Consider the following 23,858-nt stretch of genomic DNA (forward strand, 5'->3'; position numbering starts at 1 on the left):
GGTAGAACATGAATGTCTCAGTGATGCCAGTGTGTGTTGATGACCACGGGGGATAAAAGTACAAAATTAAGAATACAAGTTTAGGTAAGAGAGTAAATGCTTATTTTGAATGAAGAAAGAAGCCACAATAAATAATAAATTAAAAGAAGCTGACAACTTGCATAAAATATCACAAAACCTAGATAATTAGCATTATTTAACAGCCTGACCTGTAAAAAACCCGTTGTGTTGATTCTGACTCATAGTGACGCTCTAGAACAAAGTAGAGCTGCCCCATTGGGTTTCCAAGGAGTGGCTGGTGGATTCGAATTGTCAATCTTTTGGTTAGAAGTGGTGTTCTTTAACCACTGTACCACCAGGACCCAACAGCGTGACATATCTCCATAATACTTATTTCTTGCATTTTTTTGGCTTTTGATTAGCTCTCTGTATGTTGATGATTTTATAGTGTTTTCTATAGAGAGAAGAGAAAGATAATTCAGTCTTTCTTCTAGCATTACTGATTAAATTTGATTTTTATTTTTGGTGGCTTACAAAAATTTCTTTCAACTTCACAATGTGTTATGCAAACCTAAGCTCAAGTCCCATCTCCACCAAATGCTCACTCTTGGGTGACTATGGGCATGTTACTTACATCATGCTTTGAAAGACTGATGTGGCACTTTACACATGGAATGCTCTCAGGATATGTTACTTCCCTTTGTTTTGTGCTCCACGTAGTGTTTGTCACTTAGTACAAGGTAAATGCTATTGTGATTTTGTTGGCTTCTGTAATGTCATAAATAGGATTGTTGCAAAAATTACAGAAAATTCGGGTGAAGGAAGGACAAACAGAATGTCTTGAGCTGGGTAAATATGGGTAGGCAGAGATGGATTTATTACGAAGCTAATGAAGTTCAAGCTTCAGGGTCTTTCACTTGCACAGCTTCCTTCTAAGGACCTGGAAGGACCCTAGCAATGTGTTCATTGGGTCCTAGGTTTTTGTACATTTGAAAAAAGTAAGATATTTTAATCACAACTAGTTAAGATCTGTCTCTTTCTACTGTGACCTCCCTTTCATGGTATTTTGTCTTGTGTCAAATGGTATTGGTGTGATTGTGTAACTGAACGCTACTCGAGTTCTTGTCCTGTCCTAATAGCTGATGGAAATAAGATGGACAATAATTACACAGGAAACAGAAAGTGGCAAGTTTACTGTCTGCGCAGACAAGGAGCAATGCGGGGTCTAGCAACCATAAGGCCAAGTGCTCATTGTCTGAGTGGGCTGGGGAGCTTTTTGTTTCCAATGGCATTGATGGTTGGGTTTGGTACCCGGAACTCTCTGCCCTTAGCCCTCCCATGCCCGTGTCTGGAGGTCCGGATGTTAAATCATTTTCCATCAGATGTGGTGGTACCTCTCACTTCTAAAATGGAGTGGGTGAAGTTATGGGCTGGGAAATATCATTCTTTATGGTGACAATTGGGCCCGGGGTCAGTTGAAGGACGTGATCTCTTCAATCTGCACATGCTTTAAGGTATAGTTTGGACCAGTTCAGTAGATGGAGCCACTACCTGCTGCGACTTCCTGAAAAATGTTGTTGAAAACAAGCTCGTGGTTAGCAAGACAAAGAAAGGAGGGGAAGGAGTTTTCAATTGCAGACATTTTTGGGCCCTGCCTAAGAAAGGTTGAATTTGGGATACATTATTTTATTTTATTTTTATTTTAGGCTTAGTGGAATATGCTTATGTGGTTTGTGAATAGTTGAGGTGTTTTGGGTTGTTCCACTTTAGAATTGGCTTCTAGGAATACTCCTGCCCCCCACTCTTTCAACTCCAAGTGTTGGGACATCAAAGAGAAAAACCAGAGATGGTATCACCATATAAATGCGTTTTGTGTTGCCTGGTGGCAGAAGTGTGTGGTTAATGGAAGAGAAAAAAGGTGTGTAATGTTGGAGCCAGAAACTAGCCTGTGGAAAGTTCTACCGATGATCAGAAGTGTAAAATTGGTAGCAGAGGTTGCAGTTTTCACTAAAGCCTCATTTAAATGGTAGTTCTCTTCTCTTGGGGTGTATTTGATATTTCATCATATACAATTATAAATGCACTATGTATTTTTTTGTGGCAAATAAGTGAAATAGATTTTATCAGATTCACTGTTAGTAGGTCACAAACCTGTAGAAGTACGATAAATAATGAGAATGTTTTGGGTGAGGAATAGAACGTTTTCTTATAGGGTGAAATTTACTTGAGGACAGGTAATTTAAAACATAATTTGTATATTAAAACAAATATAGAGTAGGAGTGGAATTTTACATTTGTATGAAATTTAAAGGTAAAGCACAATACTTCTTATGGTACTTTCAAGTTACTCTTGTCATGGATTGAATTGTGTCCTCCCCAAAATATGTTTCAACTTGGTTAGGCCATGATTCCCAGTGCTCTCTGGTTGTCCTCCATTTCGTGACTGTATTTTTATGTTAAAAGGATTAAGGTGGGATTTTAACACCACCATTAACCAGGTCACCTCCTTGATCCACGGTAAAGTGAGTTTCCCTGGGGTGGGGCCTGTACCACCTTTTCTCTCTCAAGAGATAAAAGGAAAGGGAAGCAAGCAGAGAGTTGGGGACCTCATACCACCAAGAAAGCAGCATCTGGAGCAGAGCGCGTCCTTTGGACCTGGGGTCCCTGTGTCTGAGAAGCTCCTTGACCATGGGAAGATGGAGGACAGGGACCTTCCTCCAGCGCTGACAGAGAGAGAAAGCCTTCCCCTGGAGCTGATGCCTTGAATTTGGGCTTTTAGCCTACTTTACTGTGAGGAAATAAACTTCTCTTTATTAAAGCCATCCACTTGTGGTATTTCGGTTATGGCAGCACTGGATGACTAAGACAACTCTCAAGCTGTAAACACTGACTTAATGAGATAATACTTGCAGGAATTTTGCCACTGGAGCACTTCAGGCCAACCTGCTGTGTTGATTGTAATTTTGCTTTTGTTTATGTGAGCTATAGCTATCAATCTTTACCAATTAAAAATTAAAATTGAGAAATTAAAAAATTTTAATTATTAATTTGTTAAAAATAACAACAAACCCATTAAATGTTACTGTAAATAATGTGTTTTTAAATGAAAAATAAGTTTAAAATTTTTGGGGAGAAGAATGCTTAATTTAATTGGTAAAATTGAGTGAGAAGAATTGCTTTATTCTTGAAATGTCTTTAATAGATGATAATAGGATCCTTGTATCTGCTTCTCTATTCAATTTGTGTCTGTGTCAATGTCACGTATGTAGCTGCTGGAAAACTCCGCTGTACACTCTTGAGAGAATGAGAATGAAAAAAGGAAAATAAAATCTTAGTATTATTTTAAGGAAGTTTTTATCTTTCTGGTCCATTGAAAGGATCTCAGGGACTCCCAAGGATCATCAGATCAAACTTTACCAGCTTTGAGCATTTTCACATATGTATATTTTAAAATCTCCTCCCCAGTTATATGTTGAAAATTTCATGGTGATTTACCATCAAAAATTATATTTAATGAGGAATCACCTGACAATTTCATTAGGTCCTCATTTAATTTTGTTGAAAGCTAAGAACTAGAAACTACCTGCATTGTAAAAGGCCATTTACACTCTCAACAGCAACAGCAATACTTCAAATTTTCCTTTTTTTTTTTTTTTTGTCCTGGAGGTTTTCTCTGACAGAGAGTCTTTCCACAGTAAGAAGAATGATGGAAGAGACATAGGTCTTTCTCCTATAACGTGGGAAAACAGCACCTGAGAAAGAGGAGATGGGAAAGGAAAACACGTTGTAGGGCAGATCTGTCTTAATTGTTGTTAGGTGCCATCGAGCTGGTTCCAAATCATAGCAACCTTATGTACCAGAGAACGAAACACCGCCCGGTCGTGCACCATCCTCACAATCCTTGCTATGCTTGAGCCCAGTGTTGCTGGCACTGCGTCAGTCCATCTTGTTGAGGGTCGTCTTCTCTTTCGCTGGCCCTCTACTTTACCATGCGTGGTAACCTTCTCCAGGGACTGGTCCTTCCTGGTAACATGTCCAAAGAAGTGAGATGAAGTCTCACTATCCTTGCTTCTAAGGAGAATTCTGGCTGTACTTCTTCCAAGACAGATGTGTTTGTTCTTCCGGCAGTCCATGGTATATTCAATATTCTTTGCCAATACCATAATTCAAAGGTATAATTCTTCTTCTGTCCTCTTTTTTCATTGCCCAGCTTTCCCATATCAGGTGATCGGAAACACCATGGCTTGAGTCAGGTACACATTAGTCCTTAAAGTAACATCTTTCTATTTAACACTTGAAAGAAATCTTTTGCAGCAGATTTGCCCAATGCAATATGTCATTTGGTTTCTTTTTCTTTTTTTGTGCTTTAGATGAAAGTTTACATCTCAAGTTAATTTCTCATACGAAAACTTATACACATATTGTTATGTGACCCTAGTTGCAATCCCTGTAAAGTAACAGCATACACTCCCCCTTTCCACCCTGGGTTTCCCGTGTCTGTTCAACCAGCTCCTATCCCTTTCCGCCCTCTCATGCTGCTTCCATATAGCAGCTGCCCATTTAGTGTCATGTATCTACTTGAACTGAGAAGTGCACACTTCACAAGTACCATTTTATGTCTTATAGTCCAGTCTAATCTTTGTCTGAAGAGTTGGCTTCAGGAATTGTTTCAGTTCAGGGGTAATGGAGAGTCGAGGGGCCATATCTTCTGAGGTTCCTCCAGTCTTAGAACATCAAGTCTGGTCTTCTTAGGTGAATTTGAGTTCTGTACCACACTTTTCTCCCGCTCTGTCAGGGACTCTCTGTTGTGTTTCCTGTCAGGGCGATCATTGGTGGTAGCCAGGCACCATCTAGTTCTTCTGGTCTTAGGCTGATGGAGTCTCTGGCTAATGTTGCCCTTTTGTCTCTTGGGCTAGTACTTTCCTTGTGTCTTTGGTGTTCTTCATTCTCCATTGCTCCAGGTGAGTTAGGACCAATTGATGCATCTTAAATGGACGCTTGCTAGATTTTAAGGACCCAGATGCCGCTAACCAGAGCAGAATGCAGAACTTTCTTAGTAAGCTTTGTCATGCCAATTGACCTAGATGTGCCCTGAAACCATGGTCCCCAGACCCCCGCCCCTGCTACTCTGTCCATTGAAGTGTTTGGTTGTGTTCAGGAAACTTCTTAGCTTTTGGTTTAGTCCAATTGTGCTGACATCCCCTGTATTGTGTGTTGTCCTTCCCTCCACCTAAGATAATTCTTGTCTACTATGTAGTTAGTGAATAACCCCGCTCCCTCCCTCCCCACCCTCATAACCATTAGAGAATGTTATCTTCTGTGTTTAAACCTTTTCTTGAGTTCTTATAATAGTGGTCTCATACAATATTTTTCCTTTTGCGACTGACAAATTTCCCTTTGCATGATGCCTCCCAGATTCATCTATGTTGTGAGATGTTTTGAGAATTTATCATTTTTCTTTATTGTTGCATAGTATTCCATTATCTGAATATACCATAATTTGTTTATCCATTCATCTGTTGTTCCCATTTTTTTGCTATTGCGAACAGTGCTGCAGTGAACATGAGTATGCATGTATCTATTCCTGTGATGGCTCTTATTTCTCTAGGATGTATTCCAAGGAGTGGGATTGATGAGTTGTATGGTATTTCTATTTCTAGCTTTTTAAGAAAGCTCCAAATGGATTTCCAAAGTGGTTGTACCATTTTACATTCCCACCAGCAGGGCATAAGTGTTCCAGTCTCTCCACAACCTCTCCAACATTTATTACTTTGTGTTTTCTGGCTTAATGCCAGCCTTGTTGGGGTGAGATGGTACCTCATTGTTGTTTTTGATTTTCATTTCTCTACTGGCTAATGATCGTGAGTATTTACTCATGTGTCTGTTAGCTACCTGAATGTCTTTTTTGGTGAAGTGTCTGTTCATATCCTTTGGCCACTTTTTAACTGGGATGTTTGTCTTTTTGTTGTTGAGGTGTTGTCTTTTGGCCTGTGCATTTTCTGCCAAATAGTCAGAGCTAAATCTTATTGACTCTCCTTTGTAGATAATTTTTCGTCTATCCCTACCTGCTCTTAAAATTCACTCTTTTGGTTTCAGCAAGTTTGATTATAATATTTCTTGATGACTTTCTTTTGGGGTCTACCCTGTGTAGGGTACAATGAGCTTCTTTGATAGATATCTTCTCATTTTTCGTGATAGCAGGGAAATTTTCTGCCAACAAATCTTCAACAATTCTCTCTGTATTTTCTGTTATCCTCCCTGTTCTGGTACTCCAATCACTTGTAGGTTATCCCTCTTTATAGAATCCCACATAATTCTTAGGGTTTCTTCATTTTTTTAAAAATTCTTTTATCTGTTTTTCCTCAAGTAAGTTGGTGTTAAGTGCTTTATCTTCAGTCTCACTAATTTTGACTTCCATTGCCTCAACTCTGCTCCTATGACTTTCTATTGAGTTGTCTTATTCTGAAATTTTATTGTTAATCTTAAGGATTTCTGTTTGCTGTCTCTCTATGGATTCTTGCCACCTGTTAAATTTTTCATTATGCTCTTGTATAATTTTCTTAAGTTCCTCTGTTGCTTTGTCTGTGTGTTCCTTGGCTTGGTCCGAGTTTTGCCTGATCTCCTTCCTGGCCTCTTGAAGAGCTCTGTATATTAATCTTTTGAATTTGCCTCTGGTAATTCCAAGAATTTTCTTCCTCCAGGAGGTTTCCTGGTTCTTTGTTTTAGTCACTTGCTGAAGCCATCAGGGTCTGCCTCTTTGTGATTTGATATTGACTGATTGAATTGAATGTAGTGAGAAATATTATTAACTCTGTCCATACCTTCTTTTGTTTGCATGAATTCCTCTTGACCCCTCCCACTCTGAACCAATTGCAGTGTTCTGGGTTATAAGTTTAAATCAGATAATATTCTACCTTTTAGGTGTGTGGGGAAAGAGTATCATTTTGGTTTGTTTTTGTGATTACTTTTATCAGTGTCATTTCCCACTCTCAAACATACCAAAATTAAATATCAAATGCACTAATCTCTGGCTCTAATATAAGCGAGTTGAAGATAGGCAGCATGATTTATAATTCTTTGTTGCTACTGTATGTTTTAGATGATCAAAAGTACTTTGCTTGTTGAAAATTAAATCTGTGGCTTTCTGAGAGAGAGTGGGTCATAAGTGGTTGTAAGAAAATCTGAACTTGTTCTCATATGGCTGGGTGTCCCTTCCCTGACCACAATTCTCCCTAATTTCAAAGAAAGTCCTATATGTAGATTACCATTTAAGTGTCCTCAGGTGGTATAGTTTCTGAAAGGTCCCAATTTTCTTCCATCCCCAAAGAAGAAAAAGAGTGAATTTTCAAAATGCTTTTTAATATACATGTCTTTCAGGTCAGAGGTGGCATAATATTATATTCCAAAGACAAATTTTTCCATTTAGTTACTTTTTTCTAGAAGTCTGTATTCTCTAGGTAGAATATATTTTCTGGAACTTCAAGAAAGTTTTCAGGTAAAGTAAGTATTAATTTCTACTTATATTCTTCAGTGTGTCTTAATGTATTCCATAATATGGTCAATGAAGAAGATTCACATGTATCAATAAATCTTAGTATCAGTTTAGTTGAAAACATTATAAACGGCTCACTGGATTTCTGGAAGAAAATAAAACATCTTTTAAATGCAGATAAAAGCACATTTAAATTTTACATTTTGACTTGAAATCAAAGTCCCCCCCCCCCCGGGAGCAGAAATATCAATATCAAGTCATCCTTTTGTCATCTCCAAAGATACTTGGTACTAGACATCCCCACAGGTAAAACGATTATCTTTACTTGTTGCTAGAAGAGCTTTTTTTCCTAATACTTCATTAGGCCCATCTGAGGATACTGGCAGAAGATTCTAGTTCATCTATTGCGCTAATTCCAGTCTATTACTAGTGTCTGGTTGTAGTACTACATAAAGAAGGTTCTGAGGCTCATCTAGGATCAGTGAGTGAAAAAGAATATCATAATTGATTAACTGCATTTGTTATGGGCTAGTGTTTGGGAGGAAGGGAATGTGAAGAGAAGAACAGTCTGTTTCCAAATATTTCCTGCCCTGACCTAATATGGGAAGTATGTTATGCCAGCAATTAAATGTCTTTTTTTTCAGGGTTAGTACAGTAGGGTTGGTGGCATATCCTCAAACCTACGGCTCAGTAAAAATATTCCCTCTTGTCGCTGGAATCAACTGTGAATGGGTAGAAGGGCTTCCTCATTTTCTTTGGATCTGTATTTGGTGAGACAAGACAAAATACTCTCCTCTCCTACTCTTCAGATGATTTTCATGGGCACTGGGCATTTTCCAGCCTTGGAGAACTTACCATTTGGTGACTCTGTGGTGGTTTCCCCGGTGGTGCGCATGCCCCGTTGGAGGCCAGCAGGGGTGGTCACTCCAAACACAGAGTCTGTGTCACTGGAAGTGGAGGGGTGCTTTTCTGGGGTTCTCTGGATGGCAGGATTTAATCCGGCTTGTCCTGCAGGAAGGATTCCCTCCTGGACCTCTGGAGTAGCCCCTGCCAGACTGGTAGGCAGGATGGCTCCTGGGAACAAGGGCTGAATGAGGAGGCCTGCAAAGATTTGTGGGGCCATTGGCTATAATGAGGGAGTGAAACAGAAAACAAAGTTAAAAGGAACACATTTAGGGCTGATCAACCCACCTTTTCTCCTTTGAGGGCAACGAGTTTGTGTAGGAAGAGCAGAATGAGGAGGATGAAGTCAGAGAAAACAACAAAGATTTGGCATTCCTCAGTGGAAATGCCTCCGTGTCCTGAGACAAGCCTGATGCTAGTTTCATTATTGGGACTCCTTGCTGTGCTGAATTGCCTTCAGATAAGGAAAGCAAGAATCAAGCGATTCACAGGAAAAGGAATAATCTGTAATTTGCTATTATCAGGAATATCTGTAGGTAGAACTAATGCAAAAAATCCATACAATTATGATGAGCTCTGTTATTTACCTAAACCATAGCCTTTCTTTTCCCCATAAAAATTAGTTTTAAAAAAAAGTAATAAAAAAAGGGAATTAAAAATTAATGGAAAAATTAATTCAAGTAGATTAATCAATCTTCTTCCTCATAGTTTGTATTCCTCCAAGTTTCTTTTGATGTATTTTTCAAAAGCATTGAAATATTGGGTCAGAAATATATTTCTCTTGGCAATTTGGCCACTTGTGTATTCCTTGAGGTTACTTAAGGCATTCCTGTCTACTGGACTATCAATGATTTGCACATGGCACAGTCGTTAAAGTGCTCAGCTGCTAACCGAGAGGTTGGAGGTTTGAACTCACCAGCTTCTCCAGGGGAGAAGTACGTGGCAGTCTGCTTTTGTAAAGATTTAGAGCTTTGAAAACCCTATGGGGCAGTTCTACTCAGTCCTATAGGGCCGCCATGAGTCAGAATTGACTCAATGGCAGTGGGATTCTTTTTTTTTTTTTTTAAGTGAATGCTATTGCTGCCTACAGTTTTTTTTTTTTTTTTCCTGGAAAAATATTAATGTGAAAAGTTTCTCCTAAGATGAGATAATTTGATATCATTTGAGTGTGGAGAGAGTACAGGCAGGAGCCAGTTCTCTGGGACTAGCATTATCGATTGTGTTCTCATACAGTAAAAAGTGTTGAGGGCTCATAATTAAGATACAGGTCAGTTTTCTCACATGTGATTCTTAAATTTTAGTTTGCATAAGAACCATCTGAGGAATTTGTTAAAAGGCAAATTCCTAGGCTCCATTGCTAGAGAGAATGAACAAGTCTGGAGCAGGACCCAGCGATCTGCATTTTTTAGCCAGTAGTTCAAGGGATGGTGATTTTGTGGTCCAAATTGAAGTTTGGGAAGCACTGTCTTAGATTTGGGACCCTGGTTAAAGTTAAGAGCTGAGGCTGCCAACCAAAAGGTCGCCAGTTCGAATCTACAAGCTGCTCCTTGGAAATCATATGGGGCAGTTCTACTCTGTCCTATGGGGTCGCTATGAGTCAAGATCGACTCAACGGCAATGGGTTTGGTTTGGTCTTAGATTTAAGAGGTACTGAAACCAGAATTAGACTTATGGTGGATGAGAGACAGAAGTAGGATGCAGAATTTTTCAAATCTGTGGTGCGACAAGTACAGTTTTGGAATCATAAAGGTGGGTGATGACCATCATTAAAAAGCAAAGAGAATATACCATAAACTACTACAGTGCATTTCACATAGTAAAGGTATTGTTTCTTAAACTTGTTATGTGTGCGTGGTGTGTTGAGTTGCATGAAAATGCAGTTGTTACCGTGGGTTGTACTAAAAAAAGTTTGAAAACCACTGGTATAGTGAATAGAAAAATGGTTTTGGATCTAATCTACTCTTTTGAGCTGCAGTTTCTTTTTATCTGTAAAGCTGAGTTAAAAGTCTCTACTTTGTAGTTTGGTGAAGGTTAAAGACAATATATGTTAAAGATTTGCTGAGGTGCTTATTGTATAAAAGAAGTTTAATAAACTGGTAAATGTGGGTGTTCATGTACCAATGTTAGCAAAACAGCCATTAACTCCATAATTGATTATATTTACAATCTATCAAATCTCTTTTTCATAATAAAAGATTGTTTAAAAACTGTACTCCTAGATATTTCCTCAATTCTTTAGTTTTGTTGTCAAATTTAGATACCATGTTAATTCAGGGTATTTCCCCTAAAAATGAGGGAATGATGCATAGAAGTGCCCAATAATGGTAAGTTTTATTTAGCTTTAGCCCTTTAATTATTCATATGTGTAGGAAAGAGTTGATTAATCATGGCCAGATGCGAGAAAAAGAACATATTTTCTCATAAAAATGAAAACTCCAACTCAAGAGAATGAGTATTTTCTGTAAGAAGTATCAATATTTATATTATTCTACCTCTGAACACATTTCAATATTTTATAATTCTGAATTTTAATCAATATAAAGTTTAAAAATTATGAACTGAATCTGACATCAATATATGGGAAAAAAAGTTAAGCCAAATTAATGGAAAAGTAGCTGGAGAAGGATGGTGCAATGGCCAGTTAGATAAAGGCGAATCGAATGCTAGGACCTATAAAAAGGGCCAGTCTATTGTAATGTGCACCAAATTCATGGTTTGTGGTCAAGAGAGGCTATGTGAGGACCAAAAACAGAATTACGGTAGAAATGAAAATAATTCAAAATGTTAGTAATTTTTTTTTTTCTTACCAATTCCTCTGAGCTTAGGATAGCACCCTAGAAGCAAAATAAATACAAGGTGTTAGAGACATTTTAATATATTATAGGCAAGATATGTATCATATAACTTAAAAATTTAAATATTTTTATGGTTTATAAAAGGAGATTTTGTATTTCCCACAATATCTTAAACTTCCTTTGTGATCTGTATCACAAAATGCAAGTCATCTTATGATATTGGACCACTAACATATATTATCCAAGTGATGTGAGGTCACATGCCTTTTAAAAATGATATTTTTCTGATTATTAAATAATATATGGATGTTGGAGGAAACTTGAAGAATACAGAAAGCAATGAAGAGTAAAAATAAAAGCCACAATCCCACCACGCAAAGTTTAATGTATTTTCTTCAGATATTTTCCACACATTTGTTTTTTACATAATAGAAGTCATGTTATTTGTACCACTTTTTGTCTTTTCTTTTAAGATTGCACCATGTTACCGACAAATTTTAATACATGTAATTTTGAATGGCTACATGGTATTTGCTCTTCTGTTGCACAGTTTACTTAACCATTTTCCTTTTACTGTAAATTTAAGCTGTACCCAATATTTTTCTCTACTATAAATATTATTTTGATGATATATTTATATATAGACCTTTGCTATATTTCAAATCATTTTCTTGGGATTTGTTCCTAGATGTGGAATTAGGAGTTGACACGAATCTTACATTTGGTTCTATTTTCAGAAATAAAAGCTGTCATCTGATACTGATATTTGATCTTGGACCTTGGTAATTTTGTCAATGATCTCAAGGATTACCTTTCTTAACAATAAATTAGAGAGGAGAGAAGATGTCATGTAACATTTCTAGTGAAAACATATATAGTTAAAAAAATATGTTTGAGATTAAAAAATAAATCCCAGGAATCATTAAATTAATCCCATTAACTTGTTTCTTTCTAAACAGCTTGGTTTAAAGGTTTAACTGTTTGCTTCATCTGTGACATTTGCTGACTGTGCATATCTCCACTACTCATCTTCAAATCGAAAAGTAAAATATTATCTATGAGATGTTGTGATTAAATAATATGGTAAAGTACTTAGAACTATACTTGGTATGTAGTAGGTGCTCAATAAGTGTTAGCTGCTGTTATGACAATGTTCATACAATGCAAATTAAATTGGAAACTTTGCAAATATCTGGTAAATCGAGGCAAGATAAATATTTCATGCCAAGATGATTTGAAATCAGTATCATATTAAAAAATCTTACCTGGGCTCCAAGCTGTGCTACAATAATTGGTAACAGCTGAAAAAAAGACAGAACAATTTATTAAAAAATATTGAAAGATTAGTTCTGGCACATAAAAATATATTCAAAGATGTAAATATTGAGACTCACTTAAAAAGATAAAATATTTGTTGTTTCTGTGTTATCTTTAATCATAGATACAGATTCATAGAGCTAGATGGAAATTAGAAGTCATTCAATTTTTAAAATTAAGGTTAGATTCTGAGAGATTTAGAAACTTGTCCAAGGCTGCATATTTAGAAGGTGAAAGTTAATAACTTTGAATGAACAAAAATAATTTTGATCCCAAATTATCTTCAAACCAAAGATTATTCCAAGTAGTAATGAAAATAAAATGCATGTGTTTCTTTTATCGTGGCTTCTCAGAGGAGACATCAAAATATTTAATGGCTATTTTAAAATAAAGATTTATTCGCATATATGTATTTAACTTAGTAATGGTTGCCTTGATATTTTGCTGTTAAAATAGATCACTGGTAGTAAATAATGGGTGATATTGTTCAGTAATCCCTGGTACTGGCAGAACTCTTAGAACTAGATGAGAAATATATTCATTATCACTGGCGACTCCCTAAATGTTATGAATTTACAGCTGAAAAGGATTTGGGTTCTCCATTGGTGTGCTCTAACACGCTTTTGTACTTCAACAGCTAGCCTAGAGTTTGTCAAAGAAAGGATTTTAAAGATTCTTATTTCTATGGAAAATTCATTGTCAGAAAAGTCACAATGGATTTTTTAATACTAACTAATGTAAAGGCTGTGAAGTCTTAGGAAATACACTCTTATCTTTATCATTTCCTAAGACAGATTGTACAGCAATATCCATAATGCCAATAGGTAGAAAGTGGATGCATTTGAGAAAGAGTCTTACACTCAGTCAGGTCCTTGGTTACTTAAAAAAAAAAAAAAAAAAAAACCTCCAGAGTGGCCATGGGAAAGCAAATTTGGGGGGACAGGACACTTGGGATTTGGGAGAAAACATAATTGAAATTCTTCTTTAAAGGTGAGTTGGGGTGGAAGAGACAAAAAGATACAAAGAGGAAACCACAGGTGTCTAAGTAAAATTGTGATGAAAGGTAATTTAATTGTTCATCAATGTAATAATGAGGATAAAAATTTTCTTCTTAGTTGTTGCTGGAGAAATGATTTAAAATAATAATAGTTAATACTTAGGAGTGTTTACTATGGGATGGGCACTGTTCTAAATGTTTTACATATACAGGAATTCCCTGGATTAGGAATGAGTTTCGTTCCTAAATCTGTCTTTAAGTGGAATTTGTACATAAGTGGGAACAGTTAGGTACGGTTCGTATCTAACATCAGTCAAATGTTTGTCTTAATATATAATACGTAGTGTAACATTCTATGCATAAAAACATTAAAGAAGCACTTACAGATACACTAAGATATCTTTAACATAATAATTCAGTAATAATAATTATAATGTGTTGATGTATGTTGCAAAGTTTGTTGTTATGAACCATTGTATGTACCCTGAATTTTTAATATAATAGGCTTTAAGGGGATTGGTTCATAACCACATGTTGTATATAAGTCAGGCATTCATAATCCGGGGACTGCCTGTCTTTACTCGTTTAATCCTTATGACAGCTCTAGAGGTAGGTTCTACTTTAACTCCCATTTTAAGGATTAGGAAGTAAGCCACTGAGTGGTTAAGTAACTTGGCCAGTATCACATAGTAAGTACAGAGCTGGAAGTTGACCAGAGGCTGCGAGGTTCTAGAGTTGACTCTTAACCATGTTGGCGTTGACTTGATAAATGAGATCTGAAGACAAACACCCAGGGTTCTGGCAGAGAATAAGTCATTCTCTATGGGAAGTGGAAGGGTGGGAGGGTCTGGGGAGCACAAGAGAAAGTTAGGTGTGGGGACCCTTGGTGGTGGCATGGCCTAGAGATGGAGAATGGCAATTGATATATGTTGTGTATTGGGGAGTGTTCAATATGTCAAACCTCTCTGAACCTTCAGTAACATCTATAGTGCCCACTAATGCCTTTGGCTCAAGTGGATGGATACTCTGAAGAAGATGAAGGTGTACTGAGTCTGGCTTTAAGGTTAAAGCAGAGAAACAATTGAGACTGAAGTTGAGCAGTCAGCATATGGATTACACCAGGATCATGCAGTAAAGAGATCCTGATTTTATTTGCATGTTTCTCAAGTCCTTTTCAGAGAGTAACTTTTAGTATCAAGGTATAAATAAGCAGGACATACTTTAAGCGAAGGATCCATATCGACTTAATGGCAATGGGTTAAGTTTGTGTCTCAATATTAAAAAGAAATAAAATTAGTTATAATGCTACAGAATTTTACAAATATGAATAAATGAAGTAGTACAGTCTCTTGAGTTGCCATTTTGGACGAATAAAGGTACAGAGGAAAACATCACTTGCTTATGATGCAGAATTTAATTAATATTGTAATTAAACTCAGATTTTTTTGGTACAAACTTGCTCTTATTGAAACCTGGTGGTATCCCCAGTGACAGGCAAATGGTTAGGATACACTCATGCCTCATAATTTTAGACTGTGTATTAAAGTCTTACACTTTTGTGTGTCCTTTGACCCAAAAACTCTATTCCTAAGAATTGATTCTAAGGAATAATCATGGATATGAACATTGACTTAGCTATAAGGAGTTATAAAGATATCCTCTATCTCATTGTTTGTAGATGCAAAGAAAAACACCCTAAATTTTCAGCCATAGAGGACTTAGAGGACAATGGGATACTAAGCAATCATTTAAAACAATGTTATAAATGAATATTTAAAAAGCAAAAACTATTTAAAATGTATTAAGTGGAAAAAAGGATGTTCTAGAACCTGAGATGGAGTCCCTGGGTGGTGCAAACAGTTAAGCACTTGAGTACTAAGTTTGGACACACCCAGAGGCACCTCAGAAGAAAGGCCTGGTGATCTGCTTCCGAAAGATCAGACCCTTGGAAACCCTGTGGAATGTAGTTCTACACTGCAACCTCTAGGGTTACTATGAGTCAGAACTGGCTCAGTGGCAATTGGTTTGGTTTATCTGGTTTTAGAACATTTATTTGGTTTAAGAACATATTTTCTTTTAAAAATGTGATTAAACATGCATAGAAAAAAGACTGGAAAGACATTTCCTAGAATGTTGACATGTTTAATTCTGGGTGATTTTATTTTATTCTTTTTTGTTTATCTGTATTTTCTAATGTCTCTATAATTAACATGTGTTACTTATGTAATAAAAACAAAAACATTTCTATGAAAAATCAGGCCAGTATGTGGATATGATAAGCACTGAGGTCATGTGTTGGGGAGAATGAGTTATCCAAAAGTACTTAGTTTAGCCATAAAAGGATCATCATATTTTTCTTGAGAGCCTATAAAGTTTTGGACAGATTTCAAGAAGGTAAAACTTTGGGCTTAGTAGTTAAAATATGTACACTTCTGAAAGGTGTGATACTCTAAGAATGTAATGACATCTTAGTGTGAGTAGGTCTTCCAGAGTTTTCCTGGAAGCAAGTGATGATAGTAGGTGGTAAAGAACTGGAAAGCCTTTAGAGACTTGAGAGGAGGTGTGGAAAAAGGGTACAAACAAAGGGAGGATAAGATTTGCTGAAGACAGACTTTCTCAGCCTCATAATTTTTCTTTGGAATGATCATGGTCATCCAGGAAGTGTTCAACAGAAAACAGAATAGTGATAGAGAACAATCGTGATACCTTTCGATTTCCCCCCTTACCTTCCTCACTTTTAATTTTCCCAGACTCTTCACATTTTTCTTCCTCCTTAAAAACGTATTCTAGAGAGGTTATGGGGTAGCATGCCCCGTTTTCTGAGTGTGTTTTCACAGAGTTTCAGCAAGAACCAAATTGCCAAAGACTGTTCTACTTCTGGTAGGACATTGCATGTTGTCTGGGTAAAATTTAAAAGAAGTCTGAAAAAATTCTTCCCCTTCTTTAGACTTTCACCTGAGAGAAAATACTCCTTAATGGTAATCTGATGGCTAGTTGTTGAACTTACTTGTGATTGCAGCTGCTGTTTTATGGTCAACCCGCCCAAGTTCAGTGGGAAGGTCTGGGTACCAGGTGCCATTCCTGTAGCAGGATTTAGCTGTAGAGCAATAAGATTTTTATTGTAATTTTTTTTTCAGTTTGAACACTCAAAAAGTGAAAATGTATTTAGTAAATATGAAATGTGTTTAAAGTGCGACTATTATGTAAATAAGAGAATTCTATTTCATGTGGATTAGATATAGAGTTGAAGTACAAAGTGTACTAATATGTACAACCATAACATCCAGGGATAATTTTCCTCACATCAAGTTTTTCTTTATCATTTAACCCATTCTCTTTGAAATTACTTAGGTGATTTTGTTCTCGCTTTTTCTTTTTGGATATAACAGCAACAGCTCCTGGAATTTTTCTGATGGCTTTCATATGAAGAATTGAATTCCTTCATTGTTAACCACATGAAGACTGAGGGACAGAATACAATATCTAGTCTGAACTATGGACTAGATGACTAGAAATAAAAAATCTACTCTATCAAGGAAAGGAACTTATTATTTTTTCCTCCAAACAGATTGAACTATGTAGAGATTCTATGAGAAGACTGAAGATCTTTCTATGCCTTCTAAAAAAAAAAAAATGCCTTCTAGTTTGCTCTTATTGTTGGGGCGATGATTCATTCATAGTGTTTATTTGGGTATGTGAATAATATAGGGGGCAGTGAAGAGGTATTGCAGTGGGATCAGCAGAGGAGCGTAGAGAAGAGATAAGAAGCATTAGAGAAGATGTGAATCTAGATTAATTTCTTTAGCGATTCTCTCTTTATGAAAGCCTTTTTATGATGTTTTGTTTGACATCCAACACTCCTTGAATTTCTGGTGTCTCCTCTCTTTCGACTTATGTACAATGAATATGTGTGTATGTGTGTGTATGCTCAACATTAAGTATTATATTAACAATGGGTATGAAAATGATATAAAAGAGTACTTACCTGTTGCAGATCTGACCCCAGTGTGAGCAGCTGGGTCAGTGGTATTAGACTCAAAGAAGGGAAGACCTGCAGGGCATTGAAATTGATGTATGAGAGAAGAGAAGCTCTGTGCCCTCTAACCTGTCAAAGGTGGATATGTTCTACTAACCTATACTCAAGTCAGAGGGGGATTGACAGTGAAGGGCCTCTCACTTGCATTGCCCTCTTCCAAGGCCCCAGGAGGCACCCTGGCAATGTGTCGAGTTATGGTATTTATAGTTTAAAAATGTTGTATTTTATTTTTTCATTCTAAATAAATATTCACCTTAAACCACAAAAACCAAACCCATTGCCGTTTTGGTTCCAACTCATAGCAGTCCTATAGGATGGAGTAGAACTGCCCCGTAGGGTTTCCAAGGAGCAGCTGGTAGATTCGAACTGCTGACCTTTTGGTTAGCAGCCGAGCTCTTAACCACTATACTACCAGGGCTCCAATATTCACCTTAGGACCCAATTTTACATATTTAATTTTATATTCTTTTCCTTAAAGGAGGACTTCAAATCGTATGAGTTTCAGGTCCCTTAAGGAGTAAGATTGTCTCCTGGCTTCAGTGTTCTATTACAGTCATAGAACTAAAAAGAGAATTCTAGATTCTGGCATTATCTGATTATACTATTTCATAAAGCCTAGATGTAGGTAAGGAGAGGGTCCTTTTGGGTAGAGGAAGGCTTGTAGCCAATAGGTACAGTCTTCAAAAGTATTTAAATATGTTTCAAAGAAACAGATTTTACAATATATCAGCTCATCAGCAACAACAAAATTGTAATAAAGACATAAGGAAGTCTGCAGGTATTTGCATAGGTCACCTCTCAATCCCTGTTAACTCTGGCAAATATCACATGTGATATGTCAAGGGCATAGACGACCAACTTTTATGAATAGATCTACTTATTCCTTTTCAAAGTTTACCTGCTTTTGTTGCTAAACAAAATTATTATTCAGACAAAATAGAAAAGGATAAAGATGCTTTGCTTTTCCTAGTCAAAAATTAAAAAATAAAATGCACCGGGTCTTATTTTTTCTCTCAGATGGAAAGCCTTACTCTTGTTCAGTCATGAGGCTGTGTAAATCTTGGTTTTAAATCTAGTAGTCTTAATATGTTTTCTTTCCTGGTTTGCAAATGTTCTCTCTTAAAGGACACTTACCTGATTTGGCTGCTGTTGGTTTAGTAGTGTTGCTTGATCCGGAACAAGCTTTGCTGCAGAAAGTCCCAAAGCAGGGTTGAGCTGCTTCTGTGGTAACAAATATTTGATGAAGCAGAACTGTGTTTGAGGTTTTGAATCCACCTAAGCCCAGGAACTAAGAGGGAGTTGTCACCAAATGCAAAAATGCCTTTCTTTATGTTCTGCGTGTTTTGGAACACTTTTAATTCCCTGATTGGAATGGACCATTTTGTGCTCCACCATGGCATTGTGGGGTGGAAAAATGGCAGAGTAGGTCGGGTAGAGTGGTGAGGGCGGGGCAGGGCACATGGGATTTCTGGTGGTATTTTCCAGTTCCCTTGTCTTATCTGTATCTGCCGTCGTCCTTTGTTAGGACATGAAATATATGGTCTGCACCTTAGCTCTGTGCACATTTACTTTTATCTAATGCTTGAAGGTAAATTGCCATAATTTCTACAGCATTTTCATGAAGCTTCCTTCTTTTGCCTCATGCCTTACATGTCATTTCCTGTAATAGAAGTTCAGTCCCCTTCTTGGCTAGGGTATTTCCCTGGTATGTTAAGAATCACAGAATTTTTTGAGTGGAAATGTCCCTGCTACTGTTATGGTCTAGTTGTATGGTTTTGTTTTAAAGATGAGGAAACGGAGGCCCATAGAAGCAAAGTGACTTGCTCAAAGTGACATGGTTAGTAGTAGCAGAGCCAGTACTAGAATCCCAGAAAGTGCTCTTGGGCTTTAAGAAGTGAATTCTTCCATTTGTGTCTCTCAGCACATCCTCTGCAATCAGGTAGAAGCATCTTGACCAGGTTTGCCAAGTCGGCCTTTGCTCCTGACCTTATCCCAGAGGTTCAGTGTGGCATGGACCTCAAGCACTGAATCAATACTTCGTGCTACCACTGACTCTTGGTTTGACTTTGAATTTTTTCCCCTCAGTTGTAAAAGGAGTGGTTGACATTACCCGTGCTTGGAGGTCCCTTTAAGTTTCAAGATTATGTAAGTATGAAAAAACCCAAACCAAACCCTTTGGACTCATAGCGACTATATAGGACAGAGTAGAACTGCTCCATAGCGTTTCCAAGGAGCAGCTGGTGGATTTGAACTGCCAATCTTTTGGTTAGCAGCCGAATCCTTAACCACTGCACCACTAGGGCTGCTATGTAAGTATAGAACAAAACCCATTGCTGTTGAGCCAATTCTGACTCATAGTGACCCTATAGGACAGAGTAGAACTGCCTCATAGAGTTTCCAAGGAGAGCCTGGTGGATCCGAACTGCCGACGCTTTGGTTAGCAGCTGTAGCTCTTAACCACTATGCCAGTAGGGTTTCCTATGTAAGTTTAGAGCCTCTAAATAAGTCTTTTCATCTTCTATAATCTATTGTTAGCACAGCTGACAGAGTAAACCTTTGAAAGCAAAAAACTGATTTTGCCATTCCTTTGCTCAACCCTTGCATTGACTTCCCATTTCACTTGGAGGAAAAACCAAAGACCTTGCAATGACCTTCAGGAGATAGGCCTTCAGTGCCTCTCTGACCTTCCGCCTCACCTCATTCTCTCTCGCTCACTCTGATGCAGCCATCCAGGCTCCTTGCTGTCCCTGGGACAAGTCAAGCCCACTCCTGTCTCAAGCCCCCCTTCATTTGCTCCTTCTGTCTGAATTTTCTTTTCCTTTTTTTTTTTTTAGATATCTAGTTGTTTCACTCCCTCACTTGCTTCAAATTTTTGCTCAAATTCATCTTCTTATTGATGCCTACCCTGACCACTTTTCTGAATATGCATTCTGCTCCATCACCAACTTCACTCCCCCGACAAGCCTGGTCCACTTTGCTCTACTCTGTGTCCTTTTCTCCATAGCTCTCATCACTCTCTAACATACTATGTGACTTACTGGTTTATGATTACATTTATCATTTGTCCTCCTGCTAAAATATAAGCTTCGCAAGGGCAGAAATCTCATGTGTTATTCACTGATACATCCCAAGCAGATACATTAATGCCTAGCATGCAGTAAGTGCTAAATAAATATTTGTTGAAAGAATGAAATCCTAGTTTCCGCTAAGGGACCCACTTCCAGGGACTTTGACTCGTCTTACTGTTTTCTCTCTTTTTGCTCAGAATATTCTCCTCTGGAATCTGTCCTCAAACTTCTGATCTACTGAAAACAATTTCTAGGCTGACGTATGTGTCAGCATTTACCAGTTGATTTATTTTTGTATGCGTTTATGATAATTCAATAAATTTCATTTACAAATAATAAGAAATACCTTGCCCATGTGATCTGATCTTTCATTTGATAAATATTGTTTCTATTGCTAATAGACATTTCAGCACCATCTCCCCCATCCCCTATCCCCTCTACCTGTCTAGCTGCTCTCGCATTATTGGCTATTAACAATCTGTATTAGCTTGCACTCTACTACTCAGCCCACCTTGAATGAGAACTGTGCTCCTGGAAAGTTTTATTTATCTTGAAATTTCACAAATTTCATAGTAATTTGGAAACCCTGGTGGCATAGTGGTTAAGTTCTACAGCTGCTAACCTAAAGGGTCAGCAGTTCAAATCCACCAGATGCTCCTTGGAAACTCTACAGGGCAGTTCTACTCTGTCCTATAGGGTTGCTATGAGTCGGAATCGACTCGACAGCACTGGGTTTGGTTTTGGTTTTGGTTTGAAATCACTAGAGAAACCTTATTTAAAAAAATCTTCTGATAAATTTATTTGAAGTGATAGATTATTTGTTTTATGAAAAATTAATTTCCTAATTTAACTTGATTAGAAGGTTAAATTTTCATAGGCAACTTCTTTCAAGTCAGACAAGTGCATATTTGGAGTGAAATAAACAGGGGCTTGTTAATCATGTCTTGCTCCACCTTCTGTAAGCTTACCCTGTTCATATCCTGCATTGAACTAGTCAGTTATAATTTAACATTTCTATTTAAAAATTTTTCATTTTGTTTGGATCTCTAATCAACACCCGTTTTGAAGCAGCAGTCAAGAAATCAAATGATGTATTGCATTGGGCAAATCTGTTGCAAAAGACCTTTAAAATATTAAAAAGCAAAACTGTCACATTGAGGACTAAGGTGCACCTGACCCAAGCCATGGTATTTTTCAATTGCCTCATATGCATGTGAAAGGTAGATGACGAATAAGGAAGACTGAAGAAGAATTGATGACTTTGAATTATGGTGTTGGTGAAGAATATTGAATATACGATGGACTGCCAGAAGAACAAACAAATCTGTCTTGAAAGAAGTACAGCCAGAATGCTCCTTAGAAGTGAGAATGCAAGACTTTATCTCACATAATTTGGACATGTTGTCAGGAGGAACCAGTCCCTGGAGAAGGACATCATGCTTGGTAAAGTAAAGGGTCAGCGAGAAAGAGGAAGACCCTCAAGGAGATGGGTTGACACAGTAGCTGCAACAATGGGCTCAAGCATAGCAATGATTGTGAGGATGGCCCAGGACTGGGCAGTGTTTCGTTCTGTTGTACACAGAGTTGGAATCGACTAAACAGCACCTAACAACTAAAAAAAATTATTTGATTAATATCTATACTCCTTCTGAGCACCATGAGGGATCATAGTTTGTTTTTTGATTTCCTTACCATCGTATATTCAGCTGTTAGCATAGTGTCTAACGTAAAGAAAGTTTTCAATAGATATTTGTTGATTGTATGAATGGCTATAGAAGTGTCAAGTGAGCTGGAAGCTCAACTAAGGGTTGTATATTTTTGTTCTGCTATTTCATGTCAAATATCTCCTAATTTTTTTCTCAATTGTCCATACTTAAATATCTCAAACAGTCAAAGAGCAGCCCACTTAGAGATTGAAAGCAACCGTCTCTGTCTATAAAACAATGGAAGACAATGCGAGTATATGTTTAAGCACTAGGGCTCCTTCTTTCAAAACATATTTTATGATGAAGTGTTCTAAGTCAAAAGCGTTCCCCAGATTGTTATATTCCCTTAAACCCATTCTGTCGCCTTCAAGTCAATTCAGGCTCATAGCAACACTGTAGAACAGAGTAGAACTGCCCCATAGGGTTTCCAAGGCTGTAAATCCTTAGGGATGCCGACTGCCACATCTTTCTCCTGCAGAGCAGCTGGCGGGTTTGAACTGCCAACCTTTCAGTGTGCCTCTGGGGTGCCTTAATATTCCCTTGGTATTGCATAATTTGGTACCATTTTTAGAGTTTATAAAACCTAGATGCTTCTTGCCTGCAATTAGAAAATTTGGAAAATGTAATTTACCTCTTTAGCCACAAACAACTAGTAGCCAAGAAATTTTTAAATTCTTCCTGGAAAATAGAATAATTGTCTGCTAAGGTTTTGACCAGATACAACCTGAGGCATTTCTTTCCTCCCGAATTTCTACCTATTGCTCTGCCAAAATGATTGAAATTCTACCACGATAGAGTGGATGTATTTTAAAAATGGGAATACATTGGAATATGCATCAAGACCTTAATATAAAAAAAAATTTTTTTTTAATATAAATGAACTTATCATTTTTCATCCTGGAAAATAAAAGCAGAAGACTAAGGGAATGGATCACAGAAAAGAGCAGTTTTGATGGGGGGTAGGAAGAGAGATAGGTCTACCGGTAGATATGCTGCTAAATTGGTTGGTACGTAAATAAACATGCTGTGCTTACCGGTAATGACTGAGTTGATCCTAGAAGACAGAACAGTAGAATCGTAGTCTTCATGTTTCAAATTGCTACCTATAACAACAAAACAGCATTACTATTTTACTCCATTTTTTTCCTTTTGAGAGGTGATACTTAAAAAGAATGAATGTCCTATTTGAAACACGGTCAGTTAATGTTACCTTTATGTACAGCTGACAAAATACACAGGCAAAGCAATATTCAAAGTCTGGTCAATTTCTCCAGTTTGGTGAAAAATATTACCATTTGATTTGTGATAGTTGGTGGAGGGAATTTAAACTGAGTTGCAGGAGACTGATAACTGAGAGACCAATCAGGAGTTAGCTGCCAATATGAAATCATTTGGTTTCTTTCACTTCCCAACACTTCATTAGGTGGGTTATTAGCTGCAGACATCATATTACCCAATGTCTACTGTTTGAGTGGATGGTATTTCAGGAAGGCAAGATCTGTGTAATTAAAAAAAAGTGCCAAAAATAAAAAAAATTTTGAAAT

General features: G+C 37.3%; 1 protein-coding gene across 1 annotated transcript; it reads right to left on the reverse strand.

Moving 5' to 3' along the window:
- Nucleotides 1–7,893: 7,893 nt before the first annotated feature.
- Nucleotides 7,894–23,498, reverse strand: AMTN (amelotin). Its single transcript, XM_064286306.1, has 9 exons — nucleotides 23,349–23,498; nucleotides 18,675–18,758; nucleotides 17,490–17,555; nucleotides 16,286–16,601; nucleotides 14,086–14,351; nucleotides 12,456–12,491; nucleotides 11,203–11,229; nucleotides 8,348–8,618; nucleotides 7,894–7,964 (listed from the first exon to the last, which is right to left on the reverse strand). The coding sequence occupies exons 1-9, from the start codon at nucleotides 23,400–23,402 to the stop codon at nucleotides 7,894–7,896; spliced, it is 1,191 nt and encodes a 396-aa protein (XP_064142376.1). The 5' UTR covers nucleotides 23,403–23,498.
- Between the last annotated feature and the right edge of the window lie 360 nt (nucleotides 23,499–23,858).

This window comes from Loxodonta africana, chromosome 5 (assembly GCF_030014295.1).
Source record: "Loxodonta africana isolate mLoxAfr1 chromosome 5, mLoxAfr1.hap2, whole genome shotgun sequence".
NCBI lineage: Eukaryota > Metazoa > Chordata > Mammalia > Proboscidea > Elephantidae > Loxodonta > Loxodonta africana.